The sequence below is a fragment of the Passer domesticus genome, chromosome 19, assembly GCF_036417665.1.
Source record: "Passer domesticus isolate bPasDom1 chromosome 19, bPasDom1.hap1, whole genome shotgun sequence".
NCBI classification, from domain to species: domain Eukaryota; kingdom Metazoa; phylum Chordata; class Aves; order Passeriformes; family Passeridae; genus Passer; species Passer domesticus.
Window position 1 is genome coordinate 2,861,795 of NC_087492.1, and position 24,646 is coordinate 2,886,440.

General features: G+C 44.4%; 1 protein-coding gene and 1 long non-coding RNA gene across 3 annotated transcripts; one reads left to right on the plus strand and one right to left on the minus strand.

Moving 5' to 3' along the window:
- The first annotated feature begins 83 nt into the window (after positions 1-83).
- On the plus strand, positions 84-10,494 carry LOC135283589 (uncharacterized). The gene is made up of 2 exons (XR_010349301.1): positions 84-479; positions 7,416-10,494. It is a non-coding gene; the product is annotated as an uncharacterized LOC135283589 (long non-coding RNA).
- RAD51C (RAD51 paralog C) lies at positions 8,189-24,606 on the minus strand. 2 transcript variants are annotated; one of them, XM_064394538.1, is made up of 9 exons: positions 24,388-24,606; positions 23,460-23,718; positions 23,056-23,222; positions 21,929-22,062; positions 19,427-19,558; positions 16,927-16,993; positions 14,232-14,292; positions 11,741-11,801; positions 8,189-8,327 (listed from the first exon to the last, which is right to left on the minus strand). In XM_064394538.1, the coding sequence occupies exons 1-9, from the start codon at positions 24,503-24,505 to the stop codon at positions 8,220-8,222; spliced, it is 1,107 nt and encodes a 368-aa protein (XP_064250608.1). In that variant the 5' UTR covers positions 24,506-24,606; the 3' UTR covers positions 8,189-8,219. The 2 variants fall into 2 exon arrangements, with proteins under 2 accessions (XP_064250608.1, XP_064250606.1); XM_064394536.1 differs by lacking the exon at positions 8,189-8,327 and having other exon boundaries at positions 11,627-11,801.
- Positions 24,607-24,646: the final 40 nt, after the last annotated feature.

Consider the following 24,646-nt stretch of genomic DNA (forward strand, 5'->3'; position numbering starts at 1 on the left):
GCGCGCGCGCTCCCGAGCCGGGCCCGCGGGGCCGCGCACGCCGCGGGGGGTGCGGGGGGGCGCGGGCGCGCCTGGGCGGCGGGAGCGCGCGCGGCGCTGAGGGGGCCCGGCGGGGTCCGCCCGAGGGGGCGGCTCGGGCCGCGGCGCTGGCGGGGGAGCGGCAGCGGCGGCAGCCGCGCCGCTCTGATGAGTCACGCGAAGGCAGCCAGACGCGTAGGTTCCTCACAGGAACCCGGAGGAAACCTGAGCGCAACATCGCTCGTTACCTAATCCCTGCCTCCTTCGGGGCTTCCCTGGAGCTTCCGCCGCCGCCGGCGGCGCCTCCGCGGCCGCCGTCCCCTCAGGGGCTCGCCCCGCCGTGAGGGGACGGCGCTGTCCCGCCGAGCCGCGGCCCGGGCCGGGGCCAGCAGCAGCCTCGGAGAGCGGGCTCGACATCGGAATGTTTGCGTGAGGGGAAGTGGCCACGAGAAAGGAAGAGGGTAGGTTTAGTGCAGGTGTTCAGGAGGAATTCTTCGCTGTGAGGGTCGTGAGGCCCCGGCAGAGGCTGCCCAGAGGAGCTGTGGGTGCCCCATCGAGGAGCTGTGGGTGCCCCATCCCTGGAAGTGCCCAAGGCCAGGTTGGATGGAGCTCTGAACACCCAGGTTCAGTGGAAAGTGTCCCTGCCCATGGCAGGGGTTGGAATAGATGGCCTTTAAGCTCCCTTCCAGCCCAAACCATTCCACGATCCTGTGGTAAATTACACATTGCACAATATCTACTCATTCCATGTCCTGGCAAAGGAGAATTTGTGACAATCTGAAGATGCTGCACCAACTAAAACTTAAAAGATAACCTGTCAGTGGGAGACAAACTGTAGTGAATATTCTCTTGCTGTCTAATAAATGTCTTTCATTTGTGAAAGGCATTTTGGCTTGTTTATTCATTGCTGCTGGGAAGCTATTTTCAGAGCTATCAGGTCCATAAATACAATTAATGAACGGGTATAATTGCCGCACATTTAAAATAGCTTGTACACATGGGAGGGAACGATATCCTTAATGTGAGATATACCTTGAAAAATGGCCAAATCACGAGCCTCATATGCAAAAAGATCCTCACATTTTTATGTATTGTAACAAGGACAATGTCTTGCTGAAACCTGTTGTTCTCTGCATTGTAGGAATTACCTCTGCATGTCAGGGTGCTCCTGTAAATCTGTCTTCTGTTTGGTGAATTCTTTTAGAGCCAAACTAATTTTAGAATATTTCCGGCAAGTGCGTTGACTGATCATATTGTGATCTTGTGAGTATGTAAAAGCCCTGAGAGTTAAAAATGTGATTGTCACAGTTAGTCTTAGTCTTTCACAGCTGACAGTGACAGAAAGTCACATCACTTGTCCTGGGAGGTTATGTCTAAGCAATGTTTTTCTTTATGCCATTTCTTTATTTTCAATTTAACACTCATTTATTTAGCGAATGCCAGGTGGGTTTGCAGGGGAAGAAACATTGAAGGGTGAGAAACTTGGAAGATAAGAAACACTGCAGTTCTTTTTGAGCAGAGAGCTCCCAGTTGCAGCTGACGATGTCATTGCTGGATTTTGGTTTTTATTTTTTTTATGTTTGTGTGTTCTGCATCATCAGTGAGTCACAAGCCCCAGGAGGATGTATATCAATGCAAGTATCACAAAGCAGTTTTAACTCCATGATCAGTTGTTTTTCCCTCAGAATCCAGAGGCAGTTGGAGTTTTTAAGAAACTATAATCAAGATAATCTTAATGTGATATGATCTGAACTATAAAAATTCCTTATTACAATGTCTTAGGGAAGTCACAGCTAATTCAACAAGATGCAAGATCAGCTTCATGTTTTATGAAAAACAGCAATTAAAACTACCTAAGAAGAGATTCAAAAGCATTTAGGCAGCCTTTTTCTGTAATTTTTGTTAATTTGATATATTTTTTTAGTTGTTTCAAACAGCACAGAAGAGTCTCTGGGAGTAATACCTACTCTGTTTCATGCTGAAATGTTAAAGTTACCAGATGTCCTTGATTCATCTTGGCAGTCCCCATGTGCTTTTCATCATTTGTCTCGTGGCAGAAGACGCTAATTAAAACGAAATAGAGTAGAACTCCCCACTCAGGACGCTTTGTCAACTTTTGGCACCACGGTCAGGCCGGGATTGTTTTGCCCTGATATTAAATAGAGAGCTGGTGGCTCCCGGCCATGCTGACATTTATTTATTTGTGAGAGGGAGAGCTGGAGAGCCCTTCCCACGAGGCTGGAACGCGGCGCATACGGCGGGGTGGGTGGTGAGGCTGAGGCTCTGCTGGCCCTGCTCTCTGGGGGCCACTGGGGTGCCCAGACTCCCCCAGGAGGAGCCACCCTGGCCAGGAAAGGAAGCTCTGAGCTCCCACTGAGCCCCCAGAGCCTGTGCTCGCTGCTGTTACAAAATGTTTGGAGTGTTCAGGAACGCTGGGGGCTAAATTTAGAGTGCCTGGCTGTGCTCTGGATATGGTTGGGTGGATGGTTCCTGTGGGATGAGGGGAGTGGATGGAATAAACTCACAATTCCCAACATTCTGAGTCTGAGACCATTGGAAATCATACGGAGAAAAAGGCTTGCACTTGATCTGAAAAGGAAATGCAGGTGTTTGTGTCCTTTTCAGCTTAATAATGTTGGTTTTTGTTTCAAAAAACATTTAGCAGTATTGTTTTGGGAGAAATCTGTTTCATTTTAGCCTTAAAATGATGCCTTCCTCTTTCTCATTTGCTGTTGAGTAATAAGCAGGGTTTGAACAGGCCTTGGGGAGGTGACCTGAATTGTATGGAGGGCAAAAAGAAGTGCTTTTTAATTCTTTGTAACCTTTGGAAGTGACTCCTGTGGGCTGACAAACAGAAGACAGGCAGGGTTCATGTACTTCACATCCCTGTGACACATGATCTGATACCATACAAATGACTTTAATGCCAAAAATCCAATGGTGAATGCTTCTTCAAAGCAGGGCTTCTTTCTTTAAAAAGCAGGGCTTTTGCAGTAAACCTGAATTAATTTTAGCAGCTATATTCAGTTTTAATAATTCCAGTTGCTTAAGAGTAAAGACAGTGAGAAGTTGTAAGGAATACAGCAAGAGGACTCTTGTTGACAGAGTCAACATCCATCAAACTGCAGCTCAATTTCTCAGCTTCAGCCTGGTCAACTGCAGCTTTAAAGAGCTGAGTAACTTCTGTCACCACAGTTTTTCCAGCTCCTTGACCATAATAAGGATTTTTAGGGTGTTTCTAAACACCAAAGTAATTTTCTCTTTTTATTTCTCTTATTTATTTTTATTTTTTTTTTAAGTTTTTGAGGTCAAGTCAGCTTTTCCAGATTAATAGTCAAAGATTATTCTGAAATATCCCCATCCATTGCAAAACATGGGATTTCAGGCCTGAATCCCACTTCCAGCTGTCATGGAAATTTCCAGTCCCATCCCAAAGGAAAATTCCATTTTCAGCCTTCCATTCAGCCCCTGTTTAGGAAAGGGTGTGCTTTGGATTAGTGCCCCTCTCAAACCCCATTGAGGCAGCTCATTCTAACTTCTTTCAAGTGCCTCAAACCCTGGGAATTAGCCACAGAAACTTGTGTTCATTTCACAAATGAATGAATGAATGGCTTTTAAAGAGACAGATTTATGTGATGTAACACATTTACTATCAAAAGTGTAGTAAGCAGTAAGTTTATCTAGTAAAAAAAAAGTGTTACAATCTCTTATTGACACGCTGCACTTTATAGACATTATTTTCTTGCTAAGGAGACAACTTGTTCTTTAGCCCAAAACATTTTAATTTAGTAACATATATGATACAAAAAGAATTACTAAGTGAGTGTAGTTGTAACTGTGTTGCTAAAATTGCAGCAGTTCACACTAAATAAATTAAGAGCATTAGAGGGATATGTGTCAGAAATTTAAACCTCCAAAATAATGGAAACTGAGCTAGCACTCAAACAACATATTTGTGGCCTTTGAGAAAAACATCCAGACCCAATTAGAACCATTCTGTGGAGGTCTGTGGAGTTTCTTTATTACTTTCCTATATATGTTATAAAATATTTTAGATATCCCCCCTTCTCATTGTTTGAAACTGAAATGTGAGGTGGTTTTTTTGTTTTTGTTTTTGGTTTTTTTTTTTTTTTTTTTTTTTTTTTGTTTGTTTGGTTGGTTTGGTTTGGTTTTTCTTTTTTTTTTGTGTGTGTTTGTGTTTTTTTTTTTTTTTTTTTTTTAATATCCCAATGCTTCTTTGGCTCTGTTTAAATCAATGGCAAGTAATTATTGTAAAAATGACTAGTATTAGCTATAATTCTTGAAGTCTGACTTAGTAAAATACAGATTTTCTATGCATTATTTTGGCACATAATCTGTCATTTTTACTTCTTGTGTGATGATGGAACTATTGGTTTTAATGCCATTTATTATTTCTATAGGTAGAGTTCAAACTGTGCAGAGCTTAGGCTCTCTCACAGATAGATAGTGGAAATTGTAGGAATATTTCTTGCTTGTGGGAAGCGAGACAGGAGCTGACAGTTTCACAGTGGGTGCATTTGTGGGTGAAATTCAGTACTGGGAAAGGGGCCAGTTCCCGGTGATTTCATTCTCCAGGAGAGAACATTAACGCACCATCTTGCAGCAGCCAAGGGAAGGCAGCTCCCCTGACCCTGATCATCCCAAAGGAGCGCGTGGCCAGCAGCCAGAGGCAGCAGCGCCCAGCCCGGGAGCAGCGAGGCCAGGCCGGGGCAGGGAGCGGCTGGCAGCGCGTCCTGGAGCCGAGGGGCTGCGGGGGAGGAGGGCTGGCCGGGCTGCTCCCGGCCCTGCCAGCGCCGCGTTCCCCTGCAGCCAGGCTCCCTGCGGAGCTCTTAGCGCGGCCCTGCTGCTTTGGGAACACGGCTGACCCCCTGCTCGCCATCCTTTTAAAAAACTGTTATTTCCCTTCTGGAATGGTTGTGTTGCTGCCATGTCAGCGCTCTGTTTATTCCGTTTCTCTCAAGGATAAGAAAGCGTCAAACCATATTTCTAAACTTACTACATATATTTAATATAGAATTATCAGGTGTTAAAACAGTACTGCACATCTTAATGTGCCTTTCTAAAGAATTATTATGCTGAGCATGGTAAAGACAATCTCTCTGGAGAAGCTGGACCACAGTGACTTCCAACTTTATCTCCTTTTGTTCAGGACAAGGGTGGAGCTCAAAACCAGGCAGTAAGGATTTCTGGTTTTTTTTCCTTTGTTGTTAATCCATGAAATACCTGACAATAAATCTGATCCAAAATTTAGTCCCCCTGCAAAATAACTAAAGGAACAGTAACTGAAATTGTTCAGGAAAATGGTTGTTATAATTTAAATGTACTTTTCTCAGCTCTGTATTCAGCACTCAGGTTAGTGGCCAAATCTCCTTTCCACACGAGTCAATCGCTCTGGCTGACATCAAGAGGAGACTGATTTCCTACCCTGAACCTTGGCTACACCTTTGTACCTCCAGTTAAGCTATTTCTTCTCCATGTTTTCTTCAATTTACTCTACTTAGAGGCTTGCTGGTTCCTCAGTACTTCATAATGGAAAAGGTGCAGAACACATCAAAACAGGAACAAATAAATTGTTATTTTCCCTGTCCAAACTAAAGAGTTTCAAAGCAGGACTCAGGGCTTGAGAATTCTCCTGTGACCGCAGTGTTTGCCTGTTGCCAAGGCCTGTGGTAGGATCTGGATTCTTCTTGTGGTGACAAAATAAGTTCCTCCACCACAAGTAAATGTCGTCCCCACAAAATGGAATCATTTCAAACTCAGCATGACAGTAAAGCCCTTGGCTTCCAGCAAACTGGGACTTAAGCAGCAAATCAAACAACCCATTTTCTTTTTGATGCAGTGCCATGAGGTTGGCTACTTAGAATCTCACTTTTTGTGCAGTAATAAAATTCTCTTCTGCCCCTCGCTGTTGGGCACTGCTGCTGTGACATGCATGAGAATTCCAGGCACATATGGGAAAAAATCAACTTGCCATGGAAGATTTACTGGTGAGGGAACGGTCAAATTTTTTCTTTCTCTGCAATTCTGAGCCTGGAACAGCTTCCTTGTCTCCAGCAGATGAGAACGAAATCTGGCTCATTTAATCTAATTTTGTCTCCGCCAACAGATCCTTCTCTCAGTTCTGGTCTGCAGAGCTGATTTTTATAATAGCTTCAATAGGAAAAAAAGAGTGAAAAATTAAAAAATCTCAGCATAGAGAGCCTCCAATGTTTCCTCTGGACATTTTGTAACTCCCACTGTTAACCAGTAACTGTGCATCTTTTTTATTTGAATAATGATGCCCATAACACTGGAAGCTCTAACATTTACTCAGCCAAGACCATTTATCTTGTTATAACAGGATCAGCATCTCAGCTGGGGCTTCTGGATGCTACTCTACTACAAACAAAATTAAAACCACCAGTCAGCTGAAATTAATAGTATATGGGAGCCACACTGTTACTGTCACACACGGAAGGACGTGTGGAGGGTGTTAAATCCCAGCACAATGCACCGAGAGAAATGGATTTTTCCATAATTACCAAACCCCTCAGATAGCAGCTATCACCAGGATCCAGGAGAGCTCCTGAAAATATTGCTCCAACATTCCTAATGGATGGTTTTCCTCGTGCCTACGTCGGCAGGAGCTCGGTGCCAGCCCCCCCTCCTCCCGCACTGCCAGACGTAGGAAGGCTTTATTCCCAAACGGGAGCTGACATCACATGCGCTAGGATCCTTTTGTTTGCCTGTGTCTCCTGCATTGAAATGTTTGTCTGAGTCACAGATCCCGCTGCCTCCCTTCCCCTATGTCATCCTGCTTGCTTCACAGCTTCTCCCTGACTCACAGGTTTTAAATTTTGACACAGCCCAGTTTGCTGCATGGCAACTCAATACTTTTCCCTTTAATATTTTATTATGTAATTTTCATCTAAACTCTATCATGATGCAAAAACCACTGCCTTTTTTTTCCCTTTTTTTCTTTTTTTTTTGCAGGCATTTTTGAATAGGGAGATTTTATGACTCAGATTCAGCACTGAATTTCGTTTCAAGGGAAAGTCAGTTTAGTGTATACTAAATAAAAAATTTAAGATAGTGACTCCCACAACTTGAATTCTCCATTTAGCTGCTGGCTGAGTTTCCTCAGCTCTAACGTTACCGAGTGCTCTGCCAAAAGGGGTCATCTCTGTGCATGTGTACAAACACTTCCCATAATTGAAGTAATTATTATTTTGCAGTGCAGCACCTTTCTTCTCCTCTAATAATCTCCTTGATTTGTTTTCTCTTAATAAAAAGAGGACACAAAGCTGCTGTGCTTTCAGTATACATTCATTCTCTGGTTCAGACTCTGGAGCTGCTGATATTGCTGGTGCCTAATCTGGGTTTCCCCTTTATTACAGCCACGAACAAAAGAGATCCTGATTACAGCAAGAAATGAAATGAAGAACGTGGAAGTCATGGCTGTGCAGCAGTTTGGTTCAAGCCTGAGCCACGGTAAAATATTCCCACTTACTAAGACATAAAACATAAAATTATCCTGCTGGATTAAATCCTTTGTCCTTCAGATCCAGCCTTTCATCTCTGTTGTTGCCACCACAGGATAAAGGAGAAGTTGAAAGCAGAGCTTTGACTGTCCTTGACCAAGGACTTTGCAGCAGGTGAGGGCTGAAGCCCCACTCTGGTGTAGCACTGAAAGCTGCATTTCTCCTCCAGCATCCACTGCCTGTGTCCTGCTCTGAGCCTGTGCTGAGCACAGTGCTGCATCCAACCTCCTTAAAATTCAGGTACACACAAAGCCAGATGAGTGATCCACATGCCTGTCATTAAATGTGCTGTGCTAGAGGCTCTCATTTCATTGTCTTTTTACCCAGGGTGAAAAGATGGAGCTGTAGCCCCCACATCCACCCCCCACCCAAAAAAACCCCAAACAAAAAAGCCCCATCCCCAAAGCTGAAGCCACTTCTTATAGAAAACATAGATTTTTATTATAAAAGTACAATTAGCCATATACAAAGGATTTTTATGCCACAGAAATTTGCATGTTGCAGTCTTAATATTAAAATAAAGTCCTGACCAGGAGCTGAAGTTGAGAGTCTCTCAGGCTGCCTTTGGCTGCACGTTCACCCTGCCACTGCTCCCCTGCAGGTTTGTAACCTGATCCCACTTTGGGATCACTTTGGGATCACTTTGGGATCACTTTGGGATCACGGCTGCTTCTCCTCCTCTGTCCGTGGCCGTTTGCGAGGGTTCAGCTCAGTCCCTTCTGTGCTGGCAGGGACAGCTGCAGGCTGCACGTCTCGGAAGCCATGGGACTGGAAGATGAAAGGAAAATCATGTGCTAAGGCTTGTAGGGATAGAAAGCATGAGTAACCAGCTCCCAGGAGATCAGAATGAAGGATCATGCTGCCATTTATTGGGGAGGAGCAGCCACTGAATGTTTATAGACCAGGTTAAGCTCAGCACTGCAAACTTTACAACACATGTGCCAACTCATGTCTGCTCATTTTGTTTTTTTAAAGATATTTTCTTTTCACCAACCAGACTATCACTTTCATTTACTGTTTATCACCCCTATGGCTATGAAAAACTGCTTCTCTGTAAATTAACTTATGTTGCCTATTTAAATAAATCAAAAGACAAATCCATCAGCTCCCACAGAAGCAAGGAGATGACTGGATTAATTGCCTCAGTCATTTTCAGAAACAAAACTGTGAATTTCTACAACCTAGGATATTTTTGTTCCATGTACCTACTTAATGAACTGAAAACATCAATGAGACATTGTAAGGGAACAGCAGAGCTGAATCTGTCTCTAGACTGCAAAGACTGTTCCAGCATAGTAATTTATGGGACACAATGGGATGAAAACCTTTGACTGCCAAAAACTAAATGTAGAAGTGAAAACTACATGCTGCTACTCAGAGGAGTGCTTGAAGTGATCTATCTGGCCTAGTACCACTTATATTTTCCGTTACTGTAGCTCACAATTTAATTTTTAACCATTTTAAAATATGAAAGATCTCAAAGTCAGTTAGCTAAACATGCCATGGATGCAGATGGAGATGAGATGTTGTGTGAAGCCTGCAACTCTCTGAGTTCCCATCTCCAGACAAGTGTGTGCAGAGAGCACTGCTGACAGCTCAGTGAAGACTCTCAGTGCAGACTCAGAGAGGAGAAGGCATTAATCAGAACACAAAATTGCTCTGCTGATCCAAAATGCTCAGGTAGAGACAATGTGGGGACGAGAGCATTTCAGGAACGCTGACATTTTGGGTTGGTGCAGTGTGAGGAAAGCAGGCAGAATTACCATCAGAGGTGACTCTTCCCAAATGCCAGTGTGTCCCACACCAAGACCAATCCCAAACCCCAGTAAATGTCTTGTTTGAGTCTCCCACCCCTGTATTTCTATTTCTGAATGCCTCACCTCACCCAACCCGGGCTTTTTAAAGGAACAAACAGCAAGAGCTGCTACAAGGGCAGGATCTGTGCAACCCCTCTGCTATTTATAAGCAACTCAAGTGTTATTCTAAAGAGCATAATGGGGAATCTTCAAGTTTAATGTTTCACTACATCTAATCTCTGCCATTTCCCTGAGGCACAAAGGTGGATCTGTAGCCAAGTATCCACTTAATCCAGAATGCTGACTCCCAGTGAAAGCATTCCAAGGGTTACAAGGGCCAGAACATAAAGCAGGCTGCCCAGGATGGATGTTTTGCACTTGGCTACAGGCAGGCACCTTGAAAAGACAAGAATTTTGTGTATATTTGTGAGGTTTGGTAGTGGCTGCTGGAACCAAGGACAAAACTCAGTCTTTCATTTTGAATTTCTCCTTAATGTCCTCTGGATTTACACCTCTACAGCAAGACTGGCAAGGGTAGATGTGTTTATTACCTGAGCAGTGCTCCCACTGCTGGCCTGGCAGACCCTCCACAGCTCAGGGAAACAATTCCTACCTGGAATTTAGATCCTGGGTCTCTGTCTTTCACTATGAAATAATCAGGTCACATTCCTGGGAAATTCAGGTGAATCAGCTGAGCTACTTACTCCCTTGTGCATAAATCAATTTCCATTGCTATACTCTGCATTTAAGAATGAATCCTTATCAGCTTGTGGAAGAAAGGATTTCAGGGGAGAGGAGTTCCACAGCCCCCTCAGAGTGGTGACTGACTCCAGTGCTGGAAAGGACAGGATAAAAAAAGCCCAGAGCTCACTCATGAATTTACACATTTCATCAGCTCATGGGTACTGAGCAGCCACTTTGCCAATGGCACCAATGCACCTCATCTGCACAATTCTAAGGAATTATTATTTTTTTAAATGTCTTTCTTTTTGTTTGCTGGTTATACACAAATCTGACTTGGAAACACTGGACAAATATTGGCATCTTTCAGTTTAACTATGGAATGAAAAATGGTAACAGCAGACTGTTGTCAGACCTGGATTTCATGAAAGAAATGGAGATAATACAATTTTTTACTATTAAAAAATCATCTGCTGAAGCAATTCATCAGGATTAAAGGGAAAAAACAAAGGGATAATCTTAAATTTTAACTAATCTTTGATTAGGATTCACTCTCAACTCTATTTCAAGATAGTGTGCATTCACACAGAGGAGAGCATAGCTGTTTTATGATGCTTATAAAAATGAAAGAAAAAGGCAATTAAACTGTCTGAGATAAAATCCATCTGTTTGTCAGCTGGAGAAAAAAGGACTCACATCACATGATCCAAACAACCTTGGGATGCAGTCCCACTTCCTCTTCCAGCTTTATAAAAGTATACATTTGCAGTATTTCTTCTGTCCTGGCGAATACATTCAGGAGTAGGGGGAAAAAAACTGATTTCTGTTTGAAAGTTTGAGGATCTCATCTGATGGCAGCATTAAAATCTGCAGAAAATGCTATGGCAACGTGTTTCCATGAGGACACATAGCAGGACAAACAGTTATGGAATTGTACCTATGGATGTGACATCTGAGGAGGTAAGAATTGAGTGGTGCTGTCTTTTTAAACCTAAATACAGCTTAGACAGCATCTCCTCTCATTAATATGTATCTAAGCACTCCACAATAGGAAATAATCACAGGATTTAACTGGGGATGAATGAGGACTCCAGCCATAAGCTGGAAGCTTCTTCTGTGATAGGGACAGAAGAGAAAAATCTGTGTATATTGGCTGGGTGTAGGGTCAGTGTAGGATAAACACAGTGTGGGTGACACCACACATAAAGCAGGGATGGGGAAATACCTATGGAGAGGCCTCTGGAATATCAGGTTTAATTCTGGTCATCCTCATCCTAAAAAGATGAACTCAGCTGGAACAGATGCAAAAAGCCACCTGAGAAACCACACCCTACCTGACCAGGGAGACAATGGTTCAGGTGTCCCAAAATGAAGCTCAGATTGTTCCTGGTAACTGCACTTAGGGCAAAAGTTAACTTCAGGGGCAGATAAAATAAGCAGCACCAGCAGCAGAACAGATGGGGACAGGCTGCCTGAAAGTTTGATCTGGAAATCAAAAGTATTTAAACTTTGAGTAGACAAAATGCTGGGTCACCTTTCTAAAGAGAAAAAGAGGAAATTACCTCAAAGTCTGGAGCTATCCCAGTATAACTACCTTCCCTTCAGAAAGCAGCTGAAAAGCAACACTAAGAAAGCAAAGCCCACTGTGAGATTTGGTGAAATTCCTTTGCAGCTGGGAATGTCCATCCCCACAGGAGCACTCACTGTGATGTGAAAGGCTATGGTGGACTCCTTCTGGCTCGGTGATTTGTACAACGTGGCCAACCTGGTAAAACAAACCCCAGTAATTAGGATTAATTAATACAGTAATCAAAATTCCAAATAACCCAGTGACCAGACCCAAGTTTTCCTACATTACCAGTGGAATTCTTAGGGATGTGTTTTCATATAGGTCATTCAAACTGTGGATTCCCATCCTTACATGACCTGTCAGCTCAAACACAATCTAGACCTACTAAAATGAGTGAATGATTAATTAGCCTTGTTTCATCACAGTATTTGATGACATTTTTGGAACAATATTCATCATGAATTAATTCCAAATGTCACTTTCTTAAAATGCAAACAAAAAAGGTTTTGAGCACACCTCTTCCCTACTCCATTAATCACTTGTTCTTTGACCTCTCAAGGATGTGAGAGACCTTCAAGAATTCCAGCACTTCTAGGGAGGCTTTTTCCAGAGATTTCCCAAGCCTGTCAATATAACCCAGAGGCTGGAGATGTTCTATTTCTAAGCCTGCCCTTGCCACTGACACACAGCACAACCTTGAGAAAATAGTTTCTCTTTTATTTCTCCTCTGACACTTCCCTGATTTGCTGCATTTAGACTCTAAGCAATACACCTTGATTTGTGTTCTACAGTAAATGCTTGCATAATATAGAGAGAAAATTGCACAGCAGCTCAGAAGGAAAGGGGTTTTCAACCCTTGGCAGGGCTGCACCGTGCCCACCTCCCCAAAACTCACATAAGCCAATCCAGAAAGTGTTCTGCTCTCTGCAGCAAGACACCCTGCCAAAAATCCTGTTAATTATTTTCGGGGGGTTTTTTCCTCCCTGAGGTGCCATTCTATTAGAGAGCACGTAATTACAGCCTGAGGAACGCTGCCACTTCATGTTAGCTACACAGGGAATTCCTCAGAACACTCAAATGCTGGGTTATACTTGACAAAATTGCCCAAATCTGGAGCTGCAGAAGCCAGGCTTTCACAAGAGCTCAGCTGGAGCCTCTGACTCAACAGGATCTTTCCTCCCAGCAAAGAGAACCCTTAGAATTAAGCTCTGATATTTTCAGGAGTAGAGAGAAAGGAGGAGACAGGTATCAGAGCTGGCCAAAGCACATTTAAAAACTTTTAGAAAAGGCAATGGATCCTTAAATGATCTTTGTGCCTCAATAACCTGATATAAAAACCACAAAATCACAATGGAGCATCACCTGTGGGCAGCCTGTGCAAAAATAAGACAGCATTGAGCTATTTCTGCTTTTACAGTTGTATCCAGAATTGCTGTTTCTGCAGGCCCCACTCCATGTTAGCTGCAGATTTTCATCAGTAAATAAGCCAGGTTTGTCTCTCCTTGGCTTGTTTTCTGGAACTTCTATCTGCAGCCTTCCTAGCTCTGCTGCAGGAAAAAAAAAGTTCTTTTCATATATAAAATTAACTTTTGTTCACTCTGTAATCATTATGTTGATGCAACTTGTCCTAAAAAGACTGTTAACTAATCAGTGATGTTAATTTAATTCCAAATTAAACAGCCTGCTGTAATCATCCTGCATTGCCTTCAAACTTAGAATTTAAAAACAAAACTCCCTAAGAAAGTGTCACTGCATTTTTCTTTCAAATTCAACAAGCAAAACACTGCACAACAACATTCTAGCACCATTTTTGCTCACTGTTTGCACAAGATTAGGGAATTGCAGCACAGCTCCTTAAGCTGCTGCATGGTGATATTACATACAGGACAAATTGAACTGACCAGGAAAGAGAAGTGACCTTGCAATATAAAGAGGGGAAAAAAGAACCAGGAAACAGAGGAGGTCTCATTGCAGCAAACAGAATTTCAGGGTTTTTAGAAGGTTCAGCCCCTGAAGCTCAGGGTCAGCAGCCTGTCCTGGGGGTCACTGGCTGGGTGGCTTTAAAGCCTTCTTTGGCATCTCTGGCTTTGGACTCACTGGGGATGAAAACACTGAAGAAAAAATTATTTTCAAAGAAATTATAGTGGCTACAACCAACCACGGAGGAGTGGGAGGTTCTTTATAATGAGACTGTTGAAATTGCACCTCTTCAGAGTGGGGCATAAAAATCACCTTGTAACCCAGCAGCTCAATACTTACACTGAGCCTATGGCAAAATTCACATTATAATGAGAATTTTATTAAAAAACCTAACCCAACCCTATCTTGCAGAATGCAGACAGCAAAAGAAATCCTTGTGTCTGAGCAATGCCATGAGGATGTTACTTTTACAAACCATGGCATCTTGTCAGGAAGAAGCCACCAGAGTGGGGAGGAGGAGCCTGACAGCTCAGCCCTCACTGGCCCAGCCTGCAGGAGACAATTCCTGAGCCTCAGGAGCCTGGGGTGGGGCAGAGCAAGGCCAGGAGCCAAATCCAAACCCCTGCTTGGCCCCCATGGCCAGTTTGAAAGATTCTCCAGTGGCATTCCTGTATTTATATGGATTTTCCTCCCATTTTCCCTCACCTCTGAGTGTTGTCCCAGTGGAAGATTAAACGGACGGTGGCAGCGTGTCCCCAGCTTTCTCCTGAGGAACACAAAAGGACAGATCATTATCTCTTACAACACCACCATCAGCAAGCTGAAATGAAATTAATCTCCAAAAACCTCCCATGATTAAAACAAAATCTGCTTTTCTTGCAGTGATGCATCACATCTTTTTCATCCTTGCAAGGATTTCACAACAAATACACTGAGACCAGGAATAACCTCTGTGGTCTGTGTGTTTTACAGAAATCTTGATGCAATGCTTCCATATTTGTAGGAAAAAATCATGGATGCCTAATAAAGGACAGGTACTAGACAAGTCTTGAAAACACAGGCAGCTTGAAGAAGAGATTTATCTCATTATTACTGAAGAAGTCTGGTGAGGAGGTCTAAATCCTCCTTCAGAACTGTGATATTCTGTCTCTCAGGCATAATTATGAGCAAACATCAGTCCCTTTGGGATGCCAGCTTTGGGAGAAAGTCAACCATTATTAAAGCATTAAGGGCCCCTGAAGCAGTCTGCTGCTTCTGACAGCAAAATGCAAAATAACACAACCAAAAGCAAGGAGCAGGGAGGTGTGGTGGAAAGAGAGAAGGAAGTTTGGGTTTTTATCCTGCTCCAGGGGCTCAGTCCCAATGTTTCAGTTCACACTGACCAAAGTCAATGCACAGACATCTTTATTGGGTGCTTTTTCCTCTGTTTATCCCTTCAGCACTCCAAAGATGGATTGCATTTTAACCCAGTCAAGTCTCCCCTGTCCACCTGCTCTTTGCTGTCCCCACATCCCCAGCCCCTCGTGCCCCCTGTGCTCTGGTATTTATTAGAGCACAGAGCAGGAAAAAAATAAAAGATCCCACTGTAATGAAGACCTAGATCCTTTAGGCATCATGCCAGACCTTGCTCCACTACATCTGAGTTGAGATTAAAGATTTTGGCTCTCAGAAATGGCTCTGAGGCAGAGATCAAAACACATTTTACAATGGCTACAAATTCCACACCAGCAGATTTCCAACTGCACTGAATATGAGTGGAAAATGCTACTGTAAAATGAGAAAATGAGATATTTCTGAGTTGAACTGCCTGTAGATTAATATTTGACCTCCTTTCTAAATATATTTAGTAGAAATGTCTAGGAACACCCAGCTTAGCTATCACTAGTAGGAAAGAAAGCTGTCCCCTTCATAAAGCTCCTGATTTAATACCTTGCAGCATCTGTGCTTTTTTCTTTCTTTTTTTTTTTTCCCTCATAATTAAGATCTTCCCTTCTGCTCAGGAGCTGAGTAAGAATTTAGAGATTAATGCTTTCATGAAAAAGCTGTTTCTCAGGCTTACCAGTCAATGGGAGGAAAAACCCAATTTAGTGATTTTATTTGGGTGTTTGCTGCTGACCCCTCCCTCAACAGCTCCTTTGGCTACACCAAACCAGGGAGGAGTGGGAGGTTTTTTAGTTTTTACGATGAGACTTTTGAAACACCATCTCTTCAGAGCAGGGCATGAAAACCACTTGGTTAAATATTTTCCCAAGTGGTACCAAGTTGCATTTTTGGAAGAGTTCACACTGCTCAGTTTAACAATACTGTGGTCACACACGCTGGGGAGAATCACAGGCAGCTCCACAGGAGGTCATGTCAAATTAATTGTTTGTGAAAGAAAATATGCACAAGGCAAGGCAGGATATCTGGGAATTATAAACTCCCCTGAATGTCTTCACATTCTTTACTGTCCCCATGACTCAATAAACACAACAGCTCCCAAACAATGCTGGCCAGTGAAAAAAGACAGACTCTATTAGCTTTAATTGAGTTTGTAGCCAGAAAGGCTGCCAAAAATAATCCATCAGAGAGCAAGAGGCAAAACTGACAAAAAGGGTCAGATCCTGGGAGCTGGGTCTGCCTGCACAGCTCCAAACTCCACGTTCTTCACATTCCTGCAGGAGATGGGCTGTGTTTGCTCATTTTACCCTCTATCTCTGCCAAATGGTTTGGTGCCTGTACAGACTCTGGGAACGTCTTTGCCTTTGTACTGTCCCCTTCCCTCTCCTCTCCAGAGCAAGGGAATCATTACTTAGCTCACAGAAAATGAAGAATTTGTGCCCTTTAAGTGAATCATAAAGCAATGCAATGCTACAGCCTGAAATAAGATTTAAATGCTGAACCTTTCCTTAATTTGTAGAAATCTCCATTTCAGAACTGTTTTATTTTCCCCTGTGACTGCAGCAGAAAGGCATGGATGAGGTATCTGCTCATTACAGGGCAAAATTGAGCAGCCTGCAAAAAAAAATCTTTAACCTGGCTCAGGGCAGGCTGTGCCTGAGGATCCCACACAGAACCTCCCTCTACATCATAACTGCAGAGAATTCCAGTGATACAGCAAATATGAAATGCCTTTGCAAATAATTAATGGGACATGTTCAAGGGTAATGGGAAAATAAACAATTTAAACTGTTTGGGAGAGGCAGGGAATGGTTCTCAGGGAATTTAGAAAATTGCAGCTTAGTTTGGGGTATGCAACCATTAAGCTGAGTTCTTTTTTGAGTGATTTAACCTTCTCCTCACCACATCCCTGCTAGAGGTTTACAGATCCCAGGTACATTTTTGGATGTTTTCTCTTTGTACATAAAGCCAAAGTAAAAGAACTAATATATCAATTTTCAGCTCACAGCTCAACACTTACCTAAGGCAGGTACCAATGTGGACTGGCTTTGTCCAATCCTTGTTGTCATTTGGTTTGTCAGAACTACCTGAAAGAGGAAACATAAGTAAAAAAAAATACAAAAATCTCCTGGAAATCAGCTTACTGGTGGGAGGGAAGAGAGGGAATTTTCAAAAAAGCTTTTACTGATGAAGCAGTTACTCAGGAAAAACTCTTGGCAACTGTAATGAGGAGAAACTGTAAGGGTGCCTCATCTTTCCAAAACAAATTAAGAGTACCCTGCAAAATTTATTTTTGGTTTGAATGGGAGATTTCTTCCATTCAAGACTTTAAAGAAATCTCAATTTCTCCCTCCTCAAGGGAGACAATCCCCACACAACTTATTTATCCCACAACACTTGTCCTAAATGTTGTTTGGATCTATGTTTAGCTGCAGCTGACTTGCACTGGCCCTCCACGAGGAGCCAGCTCTCAGTCCCTGGGGTAAATGAACTTGGTGGTGCTGCTGCCAGGGTGCATCAGCCTGGTGATTAACTGAATTCCTGTGCCTTGCAGTCTAAAAATGCACAAGTGGGTACAACACAAAGCAGAATGGAAGTGAACAGACACTGTGGGGGAGTGTTTTCTCAGCCCCAATCACTTGTGGGAGGCTCACAGACAGTCTAGGTTAGATCCCTGGCAGAAGTGGGGGTGGGTGAGACAGCAAAGAGCCAGGAATATTAATGACAAAGTTCATTAAAAATGAAAAATTGTACCCATCTAAGACCCTAGAGAGTTCCATTGTTTGACATGCTCAGAGGATTCTTGCTGGAGTAGCTCAGAAAAGTGTGTGAGAGCAAAGAGTTCCACTGAGCACAGCCTGAAACATTCCCGCAGCTGAGAGCCCAGCACAGACATTGCACATTTTAGAGCAGTAACTCATCACAAGTGCATGGTAACAGCCCCAAATAGCCTCCTCATGTCCCTGCTGGAGAAGGGCTGGGCATCCTGACTCCGAGTCCAGCTTTAGGATCTGACTTCCTTCCATATTAGAGCATCCAGAGCTGCCTGACAAGCACTCCCTGGCATGCAGGCTGGATTTAGCCTGCTCACAGCCCATGGAACTAACCCAGACACCACTAACAAGAGGGCAAATCCAAGCAAAACCAGTCCTGAAGCTCTGACTCCTTTAGCAAGAGTTTATTCAGCAACTTTGTACTAAAGTGCTGCCTGGTTCAGAAGAAATTATTTATGTATTTTATCCTTGACCAAATAAAATCATTGTCCAATGACAGCAGCTGCTGTTCAAGGTCACCAGGTACCAAGTTCTGGGGGAAAGCACTCAGGAAACCTGAGGCTGTGCAGACTTGGAACATCATCTCCCTGGTGCCCAGAGCAGCAGGAATGAGCTCCACAGCTCAAGTCAGGACACTTTGGGAAGGCTGGGCTCTTCCCTCCCCACAGCTCCCAGAGGAAGCACAAGAGGAGTTTTATTTTTAGCAGCTTGGAACAAAAGCCAACTGCGCCAGAGAGTTGTGAATGACAAGGTCACAAGTCACCTGGACACTGTTAGAGACACGAGCACCATTTTGAGGGCTGGGGAAGCTGCAATTCCTGAACAATGCTTCTCTGAGCTGTCAGAGACTTCCAAAACAACTTCTGGAACAGCTGCAGCTTCCCAGTGCCATCTGCTGGCTGCGGGTCTGCTGCCTCCAGACCGTCAGTGACGTAAAACAATGCCCAGGAAGGAGGCTCTGGGTTTCCATGGATGCCAGAAGAGAAGGCCAATCCAGCAGATAAAAGTGCTTTTCCTCCCTGGGAATGCTAATGTTTATTTTTAAACAGAGAGTGGAAAGTTGTGTTGGAACTGCTGAATTCACCAGAGGAGCATTCCTTGTCCAACCAAATCATTGGAGAAGATGGCAAACAGCATTAGAAATGCCATGCTGACACTTAATTAAGATCCACAGTAGGCTATTGATGCAAATTTTACTTATTTTGGAATAAATTCTAGGAATTTCCCACCTTTTAGGTATTTTGCCTGTGTGATCCCTCTATTTTCACCAACTAAACTAGCAAGAGAGAATGCAGAGGGCATTACTGCAGAGGGTATTACTGCAGTTCTATTTTGCTATTTAGAGACATGAACAAATCACATTTCTTTAATTCTTTGTAATAAAAAGGATCATGTTTTGGGCTTGAAGCCTGCCCTGGGCTCACAGCTGCCCTGTGGTCGCTGGCTGTGATGATGAGCTGCTGGGCCAGCCCGTTCAGCAGCACTGCAGTTTTATTTTGCTATTTAGAAACAAGACAAAAATCACATTTCTTTAATTCTTTATAGTAAAGAGGATCATGTTTTGGGCTTGAAGCCTGCCCTGGGCTCACAGCTGCCCTGTGGTCGCTGGCTGTGGTGATGAGCTGCTGGGCCAGCCCGTTCAGCAGCACTGCAATTTTATTTTAGAAACAAGAACAAAGCACATTTCCTTAATTCTTTATAGTAAAGAGGATCATGTTTTGGGCTTGAAGCGTGCCCTGGACTCACAGCTGCCCTGTGGTCGTTGGCTGTGATGATGAGCTGCTGGGCCAGCCCGTTGAGCAGCCTCGTGCGCAGGGACAGGTCCTCGAAGTCGTGGCGGAAGGGAAAGGCAATTCCATCAATCACCACCAGCCTCACCTAAAGGCAGGAGGAAAGATCAAAAGCTGCCATCATCATTCTATAAAAAATGACAACAAGCAGCAAGATCTGTTTTTAAGTGCACTGGAACGTTTTGCTTCATCCTTAGGTGAACACGACTGGCGAAGCTGGACTTAAAGCCTGGCAGAGGAGAAGCTGGAGAAAATACTCATTAAACAGCAGAACTGAACTTCAGGCAGCTCTCCACAGACAGCAATGAATTCACCTTCTCCCTCAAAAATTAAATCCAAATCAGAATCAGAATTCAGGCTCTCTGGAGCCACTGCTGAGATAACTCAGCTGTTATCAGTGATCTGCCTTGGAAACACACAGTTTAACAGATGCCTCAAGATATTCCAGGCACACTGCACTGGAGCTGAGGATCTATCTTGCCTCAAGATGTTTGCTTTGCTGAATTATTTCTTTTGTAGCAATCATTAGCTGAAGTCAGAGCACGCTGCAGCTGCTGGCTCATCACCCTCAAGACACTGTATAAACATTAGTCTGGGATTTTGATTTATTCTAACTTCATTTGTTGTGGCTGTTTTGATGGCCCAAGTCTGAAATACAGGAGGGAGATGGATGGTCTTACAGTGCCTGCACATTCAGATGTCACTCAAATCCTTGGTGTCTACAAGTTCCTGCACAAGATAAAGTGGAAAACAACACAAAAATCCTGATTTTCTGCATTACTGATTTAACTCATTACTGGGAAGCCTCTTTATGACTGGAACACACAAGCCTGCACAGATATCACTGTGAAATGCTCCTGGGCCTCCAACTGAAAAAAAAACCCCTTAATTTGCAAAAGAATATTAAATAGTTAGGTTTAAAAGAAGACATTAGTTGTATTCTCATTTTCCCTCCTTCCTCAAATTATTTTCCACAACTCTGTACATTTTCCTCATGTATCATTTCTTTAAGAACAATCAGTTTAACAGCACAAACATGGCTCATGCTAGACAGGAATGTATACATGGTTGTATAACTTGGCTATCACAAATATGTCCAGGTAGGATGCAATTTAGTTAAATTTCTCCCAGATAGATGACAGGAAAACTTAAAGTATTTAAAATGTAAAGAGAGCTAGGTAACACCTGCCTTGTCCACGCCAGCTTGGCTCTAGCAGACCTTAAAGAATTAGGTTTTTTACCACAAGAATATTTTCTAACAGTCTTTCTCATATTATTAACAAGACCTCAAACTAATTAATATTTCCAAATGGCACATTTGGAGCTCTAACTCTACATCTTTCTTATCTCTAACCTCTACAACTTCTTCTCTCTCCCAAAAACCCTAAAATCTGGAGGCTTCCTGTGGTCCCAGACTGGGCTCCGGAGGGATCAGACTGATTTTAATGAGAGCTGGACTGCAATGTGCAATCTGTCAAGTCACTTCTAGCCCATCCAAGGAATCAGCAGAAGGTCTTGTGGTTCTCCTGCAACCTTCAGCACTTCAGGCTGCAGGCCAAGCCCAGATAATCAGCACAGATGGTTCCAGGGAGCTGCAGCCCAGTGGAACTGTGCTAATGAAGCCATGTACTTTCCACAAGAGCAAACACAACAGGGCACCGTTAGTACCTGGCAGGGAAAGGGAAATGCCAGACTACACCAAGCACAAGTGAGGCTCCCATCTGTGTTTTCCAGAACACCACAGCTCCCATAAATGAAAAATTTTGGAATATATGCAGAAGATATTCTGATCCAACACTGATTTGTGCTCTGATAGAACAAGGCACAGTCATATTTCCCAGATCCCTGACAGGGAGTGATCTGCAGTGCAGAACCCAGAAATCTGGAGGGGAGGAGGTGAAAATCTGCCTTACAATAGCATTTCTCTAAGACATTAGGTACTAAGAAACTTTCTGGCTGCAGTCCACCCAAGAGTCAAGCTGCAGGCTCTGGTTGCTTGTAGCAACAGAAGATGCACTGAAAAGGAGTCACTTGGGTAGTGCAGGATATTTCTGGTCACAAGTGCTCTTTTAGGGCAAAAAAAGTGGCACCAAGGCTTTCTGATGCCACCCTCGTGGTCACCACACACCCCCTGGCTGTGAGGCTCTTGTGCAGCTCTGTGCTGATTCACAGCTCAGTGCTCACAGAAATGGAACATGTGGCAGCACAGACCCAGTGTCCTCAACTCGGAGTGGAAATTCAGGAGGGTGGCAAAAGCAAATTACTCTTGAGAGTAATTGGGATGGGAACGAAAAGGCAAACAAGCAGAAGGCTTTACATTTGTACTCTGCTATCAGCCAATATTTCACTGCCAAGCTGACGAGGTACCAAGGTGTTTACTCCTGTTACTACAGCAGACAAAAAACTCTTCAGCGTGAAGATGAGTGACACCTCCTGAGAAGCCTGCCACGAGCCCTACCTTGGAATGCTCTGACAGGAATTCTGGCAGGAGGTGGACCTGGGCCAGCAGCTCCGTGTAGTCACGACAACGGAAGTAATAGATGTGAGAGAGGATATTTTCCAGAGAGAAAGTCTCCAAAGCTTTCTGATGATCTGAGAACAAAACAAACAGACGAGTAAATGAGTCAGAAGTCTGTACGAGCATATTGTTACTTTCATCATCCCACCAAAGCCTGCCCTCCACACATAGCAACAGCAGAGCCCCCAGAAACAGAACAGGCAAGGTAAGGAGTGTGGAAACATATTTTCCATCTGGCTTGAAAGTCAGGAAGGTGGTGAGCAGATGCTATCCCAGCATTTGCACACAGACACACTGGAGCCTCCAAGGGAGGCCTCCAACAATGAAAAATTTATTTCTGAAGCAAGAACTTCTCCAGTAAATCATTTTCAAGCCAGAACGCCACCAGAGGACATCAGGGACTATTAATCATCCCTTGTTTAATATACAGGCAGCAACTCATTTAATACAGTGTCGTTTTAGCTCAGTTCAAACAGAAGTTTGGTGCACAAATTCTCCATGAGTAATACAAAAGTTGTGTCCTTATTCCCAGGAGACTGATGACTTAGAGAATAAAACTTATTAAAAGCAGCCTGGCTATTCTGACTTTATGGAGGATCTGAATTCCAGCTATGGTTTTACTCTATGGGCCTTCAGCAGCAACATTGCCTCATAAAATTCTGCTGTTCCTCTTTTCTTTCCCTGCCTGTTCCTGTGTTTTGAAACAAAGCACTCAGTTTTGCTCAACAGGTGCAAATATGATCAAAAGGTGCTGCAAATATGATCATTAAGCTGCTAAAAAATTGGAAGGAAAGGAGGAAAGGAGGAAGGTCAAACATCAAAACCCCACAAGCCATCTAAAACCCCCAAGATCAAAACATTCACAAAATCACCGTGTAGAAAAATAATTCTTTTTGAAGTAGCCCAGCCCAGTCTGCTCCAGACACAGATGTAGTTCAGGGCTTGATCCACAGAGGTGGAAATAAAAAGCTGTCAGCAAACACTCCAAAAGTAACACTGCAGCCCACGAGCCACTTGCTTCACTCCATCCTTGCCTCCTCCAGAAAAGAAATGACTTGGCAACGCACCCTCTTCTGGCTGAGCCTCAGCAATCAGGTGGCAGTGCTGCACACAGGCAGCTGCAATGTCCACCACTCTGTCCACCATGAAACTTCCCTCGGTGTCAATGAACACAGCTTCTCCTGCAACGCCTCCAAAGCACTCTGGGATCTGGACATCCACTGCCAGCTGCATGCTGCCGTGGGAAACAGAAATATAAATCAGTATTTGCACCCCAGAGCTGCCCCTGCTCACTCCTGGAGCGATATTCCTGCTGAGGAACACACGGGACAGGGAGCAGTACAGCCATCACTGTATTGATAATGATAATCAGAGATTGCAGACAGACGACAAGAAAAACGGACTCATTTCACAGCTGAGTTAAACAAGAAGTGATTCCTGGTTGCACAGAAGCCACGGGACAATGAAATACCAGAGCTGGGTTTTGCCAACGCCGGGTGCTCCGCAGATCTCGGTGATTTTTGTCAGCTGCACTCCACCTCCCAGGATGTTGTCCAGTGCTGAACAGAAGGTGATGATGGAGCCCTGGGTCTGCTCTTCTTCCAGAAGCTCCAGGGCTGTGCACTTCCTGGTGGCACCTGCTCCCCCCGCTGTCCTTGCTGCGTCCCCGTGGCATTCCTGCCTCACCAGCTGCAGCGCTTCCAGCGCCTCTTCCCGGGAGATTCCAATTTCTGGAGGAGCAAAAGCACAAAACAGCACCTTTATTTTATCAGCACTGACTGATTCTGCAGTGTGACACAAAATGATCCGTATTCACCCTCTCAGCACAACATGCACACAGCCCTGGCACTAATGATGCGATTTTCAAACTGTTATTGTCATAGATAATAAAACTATAGATAATTAACATTCCAGACTGGTTAGGGTGGAATGGGCTGTAAAGACAACCCAATTCTACCCCTGCCATGGACAGGGACACACATTCCACCATCCCAGGTTGCCCAAAGCCCCATCCAGCCTGGCCTTGGGCACTGCCAGGGATGCAGGGGCAGCCACAGTGCCAGGGCCTGCCCGCCCTCACAGGGAGGAATCACCACACACTCCTTGCAAAAGGCAATTTTCTAACTTCAAATAGGCTCATTTTGTTTAAATCACACAGCAAACAGAATAGGGAAGCCGGGGAAGGAGGAGGGATGAGCCTAACAGAATCCCTTCGTTTTCCTGCATCCCATTTACATCCATCAGCACCAGCTGATCTTTTACCAGAATCGTTTATTTATTTCTTTTTAATCATTCACTGTGCCCATTTCCCGTAGGCCTCACTGGGGGCAGCACGGGGGAAGGAGGAAGGGCCCGGAAGACGCCGGGGGAGGCGCCGCGGGGCCGAGAGCCGCCGGTACCTTTGCTCAGGCCGCAGGGCCCGGTGTCCAGCAGCTCCTGCGCCGTCTGGAAGCCGGCGGCGGCGAGGCGCGCGCGCAGCGCGGGGGCCAGCGGCAGCGCGCCCACCTCCCGCTGCATGGGGGCACCGGGCCGCGCCGGCACCGGGACGCGCCGGGACGCTCCGGACACGCACCGGACACGCTCCGGACACGCACCGGACACGCTCCGGTCACGCTCCGGTCACGCTCCGGACGCGTCCAGCGAGCGGCGATCGCTCAA